The sequence below is a fragment of the Lithobates pipiens genome, unplaced genomic scaffold, assembly GCF_037356315.1.
Source record: "Lithobates pipiens isolate NorthernLeopardFrog02 unplaced genomic scaffold, aLitPip1_a1.2 Scaffold_13, whole genome shotgun sequence".
NCBI lineage: Eukaryota > Metazoa > Chordata > Amphibia > Anura > Ranidae > Lithobates > Lithobates pipiens.
This window is the reverse complement of record NW_027507718.1, coordinates 69,419,140-69,430,955: the sequence shown is the minus strand read 5'-3', so window position 1 is coordinate 69,430,955 and position 11,816 is coordinate 69,419,140. Positions and strand designations below refer to the sequence as shown.

Here is an 11,816-nt window from a genome sequence, read left to right as displayed (position 1 = left end):
CAAGCGTAACTGTGAGGAGGGAGTGTTTTGGCACCACCACTGCCTAAGGCCCAATTTAGCTGCTCCTGTTTAACATGGGCATGTAATTAAATTTCTTGATATAATATTTCACAGCAGGGTCCATTCCTGCGCCCACGAAGAGTAACTGTGAGGGCATACAGTGTTGTGACACCACCACCACTGCCTAAGGCCCAATTTTTCTGTCCATGTTTAACAGGAGCATGTAATTGCAATTTTTGATCAAATATTTCATAGCAGGGCCCGTTCCTGTGCCGAACAAGCGTAACTGTCAGGGGTTACAGTGTTGTGGCACCATTACCACCACCCAAGGCCCAATTTAGCTGCCACTGTTTAACAGGGGCATGCAATTACAATTCTTGATATAATATTTCACAGTAGAGCCTGTTCCTGTGCCTACCAAGAGTAACTGTGAGGGCTTACAGTGTTGTGGCACCATCACCACCACTCAAGGCCCAATTTAGCTGCTCCTGTTTAACAGGGGCATGTAATTACAATTCTTGATATAATATTTCACAGTAGGGCCCATTCCTGTGCCTACCAAGTGTAACTGTGAGGGCCCCCAGTGTTGTGGCACAACCACCACCACTGGCTAAGGTCCAATTTTTCTGCCCCTGTTTAACAGGGGCATGTAATTACATTTTTTAGATCAAATATTTCATAGCAGGGCCTGTTCCTGCGCCCAACAAGCGTAACTGTGAGGGGTTACAGTGTACTGGCACAACCAACACCTAAGGCCCATTTTTCTGCAGAGTATATAGGGCAGGCCCTAAAGTACATATACTTCTGTTCAGAGTATATAGTACCTGGCCCCCCCCCATGCCATTTTTTTTTTATTTGGGTGCGGGGTTCCCCTTAATATCCATACAGACCCAAAGATCCTTACAGTTTTAAATTACTTTTATTCCTTTAGAAATTTTATTTTGCTGTGGTATTGTTCTAAACACGGGAAAACTGAGCCACTTTACAGGCATACTATAGACACCCCCCAGGCACAATATTTAAAGGAATATTTCATTTTTATTGTTTCACTTTAAGCATTCTTAAAATCACTGTTCCTGAAAAAATGTCTGTTTTTAAAACTTTTTTTGCATTGATACATGTCCCCTGGGGCAGGACCCAGGTCCCCAAACACTTTTTAGGGCAAAAACTTGCATTTAAGCCTTTAAAATGATAATTTTTGATTTTTCACGTTTGTGTCCCATAGACTTTAATGGTGTTTGCATATTCAAACAAACTATTTGCCATGTTTGGATGTTCTGGTGCGAACCGAAATGGGGGGGGGGGGGGATGTTCGGCTCATTTCTATGTACATGCCATTTGCTTCAGTGAGTGTGTCGTTACCAGCGGCTCCCGCTCGCATGTGATGGAGTGACATGAATGACGTAGCTCCGGTGCTGTAATTGGCCTGGGAGTGATGTCACCGGCCAGTGCTGTGCAAGGGCACCACAGCAAGGGCTTTGATCTCAGGTGCGTATTACATAATGAGCTAGTATGCTATGCACATTGTGCCTTTGTGGGTGTTAGTTTTTTTTTCAAAGTGGGTTTACAACCACTTTAACTTAGTCAGTGAAACAAGAAGGGGGGGGGGTGAAAAATCCCCCTTACAACTGCTAGCAGGCAGCTTTCCCTAACTCAAGCTCTAAAGCCTGTGTACATTGTTCCAGCCAGCTTGACAGGACTGCGGGTCATGGAGTGAGACACCCGCTACATTAAAAAAAAAATAATAATAATTTACTATGCTTGGAGGTTCTAGGTAATTTTCTAGCAAAAAAATCTGATTTTGACTTGCAAGCAACACGTTTGAAAAATAGGCCCGGTCGTTAAAGCTGCGTTCCACCCAAAAGTGGAACTTGTGCTTTAAGTACTCCTCGCCCCTGGCATATCTTTTTTTTGGGGGGGGGGGGGGGGCTGGGTACCTGGTTTGGAGTGGGACTTCCTTTCCCACTTCCTCCTTCTGGCCGTCCCAGGCAACTCCTAGGTGGCCCCTCCCAGAAATGTTCTGGGACACGTGACATTGCCTGACAATTTACTGTGCACAGCGTGGCTCGCGCACTGTGCGCCCGGCTTTGAAGCCGCAAACTGTCACAGCCGGGAGCCCACACTTACAATGTTCGCAATGCGAAGAGGAGGGAGAGGAGCGAGGCTCCATGTGGTCGCATCGCTGGACAGGTAAGTGTCTGTTTATTAAAAGTCAGCAGCTACACTTTTTGTAGCTGCTGACTTTTAACCACTTGCCGACCGGCGCCTGTACATATACGTCGGCACTTTGAAGATGGATATCTTGGTAACGGCAGCCGCTGCCACAACCAGGATATCCATCTTTTCAGGAGCCAGTCATAGTTTCGATAATGGTGTTCTCTGTGGCAGATTCGCCACAAGATCACTGTTATCGGCGATGGGAGAGGGCCCCCCTCCCACGCCCTTCACCGCTTACCAGAGCCGTTGGCAGCAGCAGAGGGGATCGGGTCCTCTCTGTGCCTGTGTATGGAGACAAGTAAGGCTAAGATGGCCCCCACCGTCTCCATACCATAGCAGGGTGGAAGCAATGTCAAAATGTCACTTCAGCCCATAGCTCTTATAGGCATATTTTTTCAAAGTAATTTTTTCAAATGTCCAAAAAAAAATGTAAATTGCATTTTAGTCCAAATATGAGATGAGGACTTCTGGACCCCAGATCTCATATTTAAGAGCACCTGTCATGCTTTTTTCTATTACAAGGGATGTTTACATTTATTGTAATAGGAATAAAAGTGACCAAAATTTTTTTTCTTAAAACAAAACTGTGAAAAAATGAATTAACCACTACAATACTGGGCACTTTCGCCCCCTTCCTTCCCAGCCCAATTTTCAGCTTTCATCGCTCTCGCACTTTCAATGACAATTGCGCGGTCATGCTACGTTGTACCCAAATGAAATTTTTATCATTTTGTTCACACAAATAGAGCTTTATTTTGGTGGTATTTATTCACGGCTCCGTTTTTTATTTTTTGCGATATAAGCGCAAAAAGGTGGAAATTTGGAAAAAAAAACAATATTTTCTTTTTTCTATTTTAAAAGAAATCCAATAAAATCAAATTTTGTCATAAATTTAAGCCAAAATGTATTCTGCTACATGTTTTTGGTAAAAAAAATTCTGTTAAGTGTATAATAATTGGTTTGTGTGATCACGGACATATCTACGCAAATGATCCTGTACATATGTGTGCAGGTGATCACGTACATATGTGTGCAGATAATCATTGGGACATGTGATTTTAGTGGGACATGTGTGGGGGACATGTGTTTTTTTTACTTGGGGACATGTCTTTTTATTATTTGGGGACATGTGTGTTTTGGGTACATGTGTGTTTACACTGTAGGTTTATACTAGACTGGTGATCAGTTAGTAAAAAGCTGTAAAAACAGCCCATACTCACTGATCACAAGCTGGCTGCAGCGATCTGCTCTCCTCTCCTCAGCGACGACTTCCGGGTGAGGAGAGGAGAGCCCATTGCCTAGCAACCAGCTGTTTGTTTACATCACATGACGGCCGTGATTGGACAGGGCCGTAATGTGATCAGGAGGGCCAATCACAGAGCCCTCCTGCCGATCCGAGATGCGCCGTGTCCGGGTGACACTAGCACACTGGGATCGTGTGGCTGTGCAGGCACGCGCGCGATCCCCCTCCTTCTGAAGGACGTTCCTGAACGTCCTCTCAGAAGTAGAGAGCTCCCACCCGGCCGTATATGTACATTGGCCTGGTGGGAAGTGGTTAAATTAAATAAGAATTTTTTTTAAAAGCGATTTGTCCCGCCGAGCTTGCGTGCAGAAGCGAACGCATATGTGAGTAGCGCCCACATATGAAAACGGTGGTCAAACCACACATGTGAGGTATCACCGCGATCGTTAGAGCGAGAGCAATAATTCTAGCCATAGACCTCCTCTATAACTCAAAACATGCAACCTGTAGAATTTATTAAATGTCGCCTATGCAGATTTTTAAGGGTAAATGTTTGATGCCATTCCACAAGTGTGCGCAATTTTGAAGCCCTACATGTTGGGTATCAATTTACTCGGCGTAACATTATCTTGCACAGTAAAAAAAAAAAATTGGGCTAACGTTACTGTTGTCTTATTTTTTTTTTTTATTCAAAAAAGTGCACTTGTAAGACTGCTATGCAAACACGGTGTGAAAAAAGTATTGCAATGACCGCCATTTTATTCTCTAGGGTGTTAGGAAAAACAACAACAATATATAATGTTTTTGGGGGTTCTAAGTAATTTTCTAACAAAAAAAAAACTTGTAAACACCAAAATCTCAAAACGAGGCTACTCCTTAAGTGGTTAATAAACTCAAAAACCAGTGTAACTCCACTTTAAAGCGGAGGTCCACCCTAAAGTGGACCTTCCGCTCATTGGAACCCTCCCCCCCTCCGGCGCCACAATTGGCACCTTTCAGGGGGGAGGGGGTGCAGGTACCTGTACAATACAGGTATCTGCACCCACTTCCGGGATAGCTCTCTGCGGAAAGGGGCGTAGATTACGCCCCTTTCCGCAAGTGCCCGCCCCTTTCCGCAAGTGCCCCGCTGCCTGCTGGGAAACACACAGATCCCAGAGGCAGTGGGGACCGTCCTTATTGCGCAGCGCGACTCGCGCATGCGTAGTAGGGAACCGGGAAATGAAGCCGAAAGGCTCCATTTCCTAATTCCCATACCCAAGATGGCGGCGGCAGGACCCGAGAGACGATCTAGAGATCGGCTTCGGGTGCCGACATCGCGGGCGCGCTGGACAGGTAAGTGTCACTATTTTAAAAGTCAGCAGCTGCAGTATTTGTAGCTGCTGGCTTTTAAAAAAAAATAAAAAATGCGGAGTCCCGGCGGACTCCCGCTTTAAGTGGTTAAATGGCACCAAAACAAAGCTCGAGCCGACTAAAATATATATATATAAAACGAATCCTGTTACTGAGTCGTTGTCAGTCAAACAATCATAAAGGCCTGGTATTGTGGTAAAAACAGCAGCTGAGGTGGTTTATAATGTACTCAGCATGCAGTGGAACGCACACTAAATAACAGACGTTTAGCCATTCCCCACTGTGGCCAGTTCAGGACTAAAGTAACTTTGATTTTGGCGCAGGCGCAGTGTATGGGCCGTGTGACCAGGAGCCCGCTGATACCCGATCCCTCACACACCAGTCTAGACGTTCTAGAAATGCTTGCCGTCTGACTGCTCCACTTTTGTCACGTCCCCGCCCACCCCTGGACATGGCCCCTCCCCTTCGGTGGAGCGTGCGCATGCGTCGTAGCGCCCTCGCGCCTGGCAGTGAGCGGAGTCATGATGGCGGCGGACAGGCCGTGCTGATGAGACAGCGAAACAGGCGACAGCTACAGAAGCTTCCAAGCGGGCCACCAGCAACAGCGCTCTACACAGAGGCAGCATCGCCGCGGTACGCTGACACAAAGCCGGAGGACACAGGCTGATCGGGCACACCGCCCCCTCCTAATTAAACCACAGGCCGGAAGCCGACACTGCACCCAGGACACAGCGGGACCGGGAGGGTCACACCGCCTAGCCGCCATGCAGATCACAATGAAGACGCTGCAGCAGCAGACCTTCAAGATAGACATTGACTGCGAAGAGACGGTAGGCCGCATTTCTTGTGCCTTGTACTACTGAAGGGGGGTCTCATAGGGTACAGCTGTGTCCCCCTCTGCTACTACATGGAGTGCTAGGCCGCCGGGGTTATTTACAACACTCGTGCACTGACAAGGGTTAACGGAGTGCGGAGGGGGCGGGGTGAAGGCGCGTGCTCGCGCTTGTGGTTGAAGGCATAGCACGTGATCGAAGGGCGTCGCGGTGTCGTTCATCACGTGGGAATGGGCTGGGCGCGCGCACGCTTCCATACAGGTGTCTGTGCAGCTGTTGCGAGGTTTACGTCCCGGCATGCCTTGCGAGCGGCTGTGTGGCAGTAACCGCGTGCTGACTGACTTTTCATGACTCGGGCTCTTATGTCAGCTGCTGGCAGCCTGCCTCTTTTTATATTAGGTTTGCAAAACAGTCCAGAAGTGTGTTATACCAGGCCTTGGGTGCATGTGTGCAATGCAGCATCCTAACCTTGTGTTGTAAGGATAAGAACAGACTGGCTATCATGCCCAGCTGCACCAATCAGCTTCTAAATTCAGCTTGTTCAATTAACTGCTTGCCAACCACCCCATGTACGTTTACTGTGGGGCGGTGGCTTCTGTGTATAATTCTGGGGCATGCTCGCCTGCACCGCTCGCTTCCGCTGTGATTGGTTCCTACTGTGTCCAATCGCCAGGTCAGGCAGACCCGCTGTTTCAAGGACAGGCAGAACAGCGATCTGCCTCTGTGTTGGTGAACCTTGGCACCCCAGATGCTTTGGAACTACATTTGCCATGATGCTCACCTACACTGAGGAGTGCATGAGCATCATGGGAAGTGTAGTTCCAAAACATCTGGGGTGCCGAGGTTCACCATCACTGCCCTATGTAAACAATGCAGATCACCATTCTGGGACATGGAAAGATAGAGGTCCTGTGTTTCTGCTAAGCAGGAACACGGTTCTGTCTTCCCACAGTTTAAAGTGGTTGTAAACCCTTTACAAACCACTTTGACCTACAGGTAAGCCTAGATTAAGTCTTACCTGTAGGTCCAAGAAATATCTCCTAAACCTACACGGTTTAGGAGATCTTTACTAAAAGACAGTCACCACTGTCTACGGTGCACTATTGCCGTTAGAAGCACGCCGCTGCTAACGGCTCCCGTGCGCGGGAATGACGTCATCGCTACTCTGGCGCTGTGAGTGGCCAGAGCAGCGATACCCGGAAAAAGGACGCTCCATACTACAGGGGACAGCAGTGACATCGCTGGCTCCTGTGTCAGGTAAGTGACACAATGTAGCAAACAGATAGTACAGCGCTCTAACGAAAATAAAATTATTACTAACATATTAAAATTAATAAAGTCCAAAAATAGCTTTTTGAGTCAAAAAGTCCACGTGAGGAATCTTCAGTGGTATACAGTCAGTTCATCCATAAAGTGACTTAGTGCCGGGGGGGGGGGGGGGGGGGGACCACCACCAATGGTAAAATTGGCTGCTGACCTCATCGTATGGACCCTTTAAATTACAAAGGGTCGTATGCGCTTAAATATCAACTCGTCCAATCAATGTACTCCTCTCCGACAATATCCGACCAATTTACAAACGAAAACACAGCTTTCTCCCATTCAGAGTCAAATGAACTGACACGTTCGTGGAATACCCACACTGGATCGGTATATAGCAGTATTCACAATTCCTCAGACCATGTGGATAGAATGCCAGGCCATAGTGCTCTCCATAGAAAAACGTTTTAATGATGAATATACCTAAAAAAAAAAAAAACAAAAAAAAAAAAAAAAACACACTTACAATAACGAAGCTTCATACGATCGTTAAAATGATCAATGACCGCGAGTGACGTCACGTGATCTCTGTCCGTACGTTACGTCCCTATGAGCGGGACTTCATCAGCGGACACGGAAACCGTGTCTGAGGAATTGTGAATACTGCTATATACCTACGCGATGCATAGTAGCCCATTATGCTTTACCTTTGCAGGGAGACAAAGAAGTAAACCCATTAGGGTTTACTTCCTCTTTTTAAAGCAGCCCCCCAGTTAGCACTCCCTAAGGACACATTTAACCCTTTGCCTCTGATGTTAACCTCTTTCCTGTCGGTGTCAGTACAGTGACAGTGCATATATATATGTCCCCAAAATGGTGTCCAATTTGTCCGCCGCAATGTCGATCACCGCCATTACTAGTTTAAAAAATAAATAAAAAAAAAGAGGTTTGTAGATGTGATAATTTTTGCGCAAACCAATCAATATATAGTTATTGGGTTTTTTATTTTTTGGGTAGCAGAATACATATTGGCCTAAATTGATGAAGATGTGTGGGTTTTTCAAACTTGTTGCTTTTTTTGTTTACAGCCCAAAAAATAAAAACCGCAGAGGTGATCAAATACCACCAAAAGAAAGTTCCATTTGTGGAAAAAAGGACACTTTTTAGTTGAGTACAGCGCTGCATGACTGCAATTGTCAAAGTAATGCAGTGCCATATTGCAAAATTTAACCTGGTCACGAAGGGGGGGGGGGGGGGGGGTGGTAACCTTCTGGGGCTGAAGTTGTTAAGCTTTGAATATAAAACCTGGAAGCTGATTGGTTTCTATGCACAGCTGCACCAAATTTTGCACTCCAGTTTTAGTAAATCAACCCCCATTGTTCACACTAATGCAAGTTGAGTCACATGAGGCAAGGGGAATCGCTTTGTTTTTTTAATGGTGCCTGTTCACATCAATGCAAATTAACATGGTGCAACTTTTGGAATAGGTTCCTGTACTACTGTGGTGCGATTTCCGTGGGGTTTTAGCCCCTAGAATTCAAAAGCCCTTTCCAAAAAGCATTACATAATCACACTGAGCGTCAGATTAAAATTAGGTGGCTGCAGTGTGAACCTAGCCCTCAGCTTTATGTTTAGAAAATACAGGAAGAGTTTTGTTAGGCCCCTTTCACACGGGGCGGATCAGTAATGGTCGGCCCTGTGATGATCTGCTGGCTCAGCGGGGATCGCTCCGTTGTCCCCGCTGAGCCGGCGGCGGACAGGGAGGTCTCCGCACATCGTGCAGGGACCGCCCTGTCAGCTCTCGGCTCTCCCCTATGGGCATCGGATGAGCATGGACCGTCTGTCCGTGTTCATCTGCTCTGCAGACGGATAGAAAAATAGGATTTTCCTCCGTCTGCAGAATTGGACAATAGCGGGTGTCTGTGGATGTTCATCCGCAGACACCCGCTATCCCATAGGAATGCATGTATGCCTGTATTTCATCTGCAAACTGATGGATGAAATACGGACATATCGTCCGCATGTGTGAAAGGGGCCTAAGTAGTAACAGACTTGTGGGAAGACAAAGGTGCTTTCCATTACCGGCTGCGGTAGGGGACAGTGTGGTGCACGATTCAGCACATCACACAGCTCCCCCCTTTTTTTTTTTTTTTTTTTTTTTTTCAGAACTTTATGTGAAGTATACAAAATGTACACTTCATTCACAGCAATGTACAGCAGTGTGATATGAGCTGCATTGCTGTGCAATTCGGCTCTGTGCAGCATGTGTTCCCTGCGAGTCCTTCTGATAAGAGATTTTACCTTGCGATGAAACATCTGTCGCTGCATATAATGTGAATTTTCCTTTAAAGGAGTTGTAAAGGCTCGTGTTTTTTCCACCTTAATGCATCCTATATTACTTTCATTGTTTCCCAGTATAAATTAAAGCTGTGTTCCAGGCTTTTTATGTTTATTAAAAGTCAGCACCTACAAAATGTGTTGTTGCTGACTTTTAATGAACAGAGACACTTACCTGTTCCATGGTCCAGCGATGTGGCCGAACGGAGGAGCCTCTCCGCCAGCGCCTCCATTGCCATTCTGGGCACCCGGCCATGACAGCTTTCGGCTTCACGGCCGGGCACGCACAGCACATGTGTGAGTTGCGCTGCACTCCCGGAGTGTACATGCGATCTCCTGGGACCCTGTTGCGTGTCCCAGGAGATCACCTAGAGGGAGCGGCCTCCTAAGGCAAAAGGAGTCGCCGCCTAGGTGGAAGGAGGAAGTGTGACAGGAAGTCCCCCCTCCTTAACGAAGCGCGCTGCCCCCCCCCAAAAAAAATTGCAAGCCAAATAAGGGGGCGAGGAGTACTTAAAGAGGGATTCCGCCCCAAAAAAAAAATATTAAAAGCCAGCAGCTATAAATACTACAGCTGCTGACTTTTAATAAATGGACACTCACCTGTCCCGGGTTCCAGCGATGCCGAGGCTGATCGATCGCTTGGCTCTCGGCTGCTGTCGCCACCATTCTAGGTGAGGGAATCAGGAAGTGAAGCTAATCTTCCCGGTTCCCTACTGCGCATGCGCGAGCCGCGCCGCGCAATAGGAAATCTCCGCGCAGTCACTGGGACCCGTGTGTGTCCCAGCAGACAGCGCGGCAGGGCAGGAAATGTCGTAGACTCCCACGGGAGTCTATGCCTGGAAGTGGGTGAAAATACCTGTCTTTGACAGGTATCTCCACCCCCCTCCCCCCTGAAAGGTGTCAATTGTGACACCGGAGGGGGGGAGGGATCCGATCAGCGGAGGTTCCACTTTAGGGTGGAATCCCGCTTTAAAGCAGAAGTTCCATTTTTGGATGGAACTCCGCTTTAACCCCTTGTATAAGCAATTATCTGCTGTTTTTGTACTATTAAGGGTTTTTATCTTAGTTTATTTTTTAAACCCCATTATGCCAGGTAATACAAAAATAAATGCATGCTGCTGCTACTGAACTTCTTAAGCCTGGCTCACACCTACCGGTATGTGTTTTTTGGTGCTTTTTGCAAAAACTCTCTACAGTTCATTTAACCTATTTCTTATGGGACACGTTCACAACTATGCTTTTTTATTTTTATTTTTTATTTTTTTCAGCCGCTACGTATTTGAAAAGGGTCAATGACTTTTCAACACAACTGCTTTTGTGAAGCCACAGAAAGCCACAGAAAAGCATGTCATGCATTTTTGCAGCAATTTGCGTTGTGTTTTTTTTTTTTTTTTTATCTGCCCAACAGCAGTTTGGCCCAAAAAAACCCATTAAAAATGCAAATGGCAGCAAAGTCGCGTGTGCAAAATGTGCAGCCAAAAGCAGTATAGAAGCAGATCAAAAATAAACCACACTGACAATTAGAAAATCAAACGAATATTCTTAAAATTACATTTTAAGAAGACATTGTTTTTGTATGGCCAGCATATAGTATATTACAGTTTTGTCTGAAAAGTCTTATTTATTTTAACCACTTCAGCCCGGAAGATTTGACCCCCCTTCCTGACCAGAGCACTTGTAATTGCGCAGTCATGCAATGCTGTACCCAAGCAAAATTTGCATCCTTTTTTTTCCCCCCACAAATAGAGCTTTCTTTTGGTGCTATTTGATCACCTCAACAGTTTATTTTTTGTGCTATACACAAAAAAAGCGACAATTGTTAAAAACATTTTTTTATTTTTGCTATAATATCCCCAAAAATGTTAAAAAAATAAAAATGTCTTCATCAGTTTAGGCCAATATATATTCTACATATTTTTGGTACATAAATGTTGATTGGCTTGCGCAAAAGTTATAGCTTCTACTATGGGAAAGATTTATGGCATTTTTATTTTTTACTAGTAATGGAGGTGGTCTGCGATTTTTAGCGGTACTGCGACATTGTATCGGACACGCATTCCTATGGTTGCAATTTATTAACAAACATCAACTAATTCAACCAGGATAAAAGCAGTATGTCCATTTTGTCCGTTAACTGGTTGCCAAATGCAACATAAGGCGTGTGTTTTCGAACCTGAATGGGAAATCCCATGTGGAGGGTGCATGGACTGACAACGTGATAGTAGGGTCCCAGTGCATGTCCTTCCTCCATACATCCACCCCTACAGGGAACTCACTGTGAACAGGAGGGGACTAAGTTATGAATCATGGGCTGTGAACATCTTTTTGCTGCGGGGCCTGGTCTAGTCCACGTGTATGTGTGTTCTAATCACTGGTTATCAGGCACTTGTGTGGACTAAGAGTGTGATTGTCAGGTGAGCGTTGAAGTAACCAAGTAAACAAATACTTTTACTGATAGGTTCGACGTTGGGGAAAACTCTTGACATTAGAGGGTAAAGTAAAAGAGAAACGGGGGTAGAGATGAGGGGGAGGCAGACCGTTTAAACTAGGTGTATGAGGCATCTTCAACAATGATG

General features: G+C 45.9%; 1 protein-coding gene across 2 annotated transcripts in view; it reads left to right on the top strand.

The window, feature by feature from the left end:
• The first annotated feature begins 5,290 nt into the window (after positions 1-5,290).
• The window catches only part of RAD23B (RAD23 nucleotide excision repair protein B), a 91,377-nt gene continuing 84,851 nt past the window's right edge, over positions 5,291-11,816 (top strand). Inside the window, exon 1 of one of the 2 annotated variants that reach the window (XM_077475172.1) lies at positions 5,291-5,640. In XM_077475172.1, coding sequence (XP_077331298.1) covers positions 5,575-5,640 — 66 coding nt within the window. In that variant the 5' untranslated portion in view covers positions 5,291-5,574. The remainder of the gene's footprint in view (positions 5,641-11,816) is intronic. The other variant, XM_077475173.1, reaches the window with a different exon arrangement.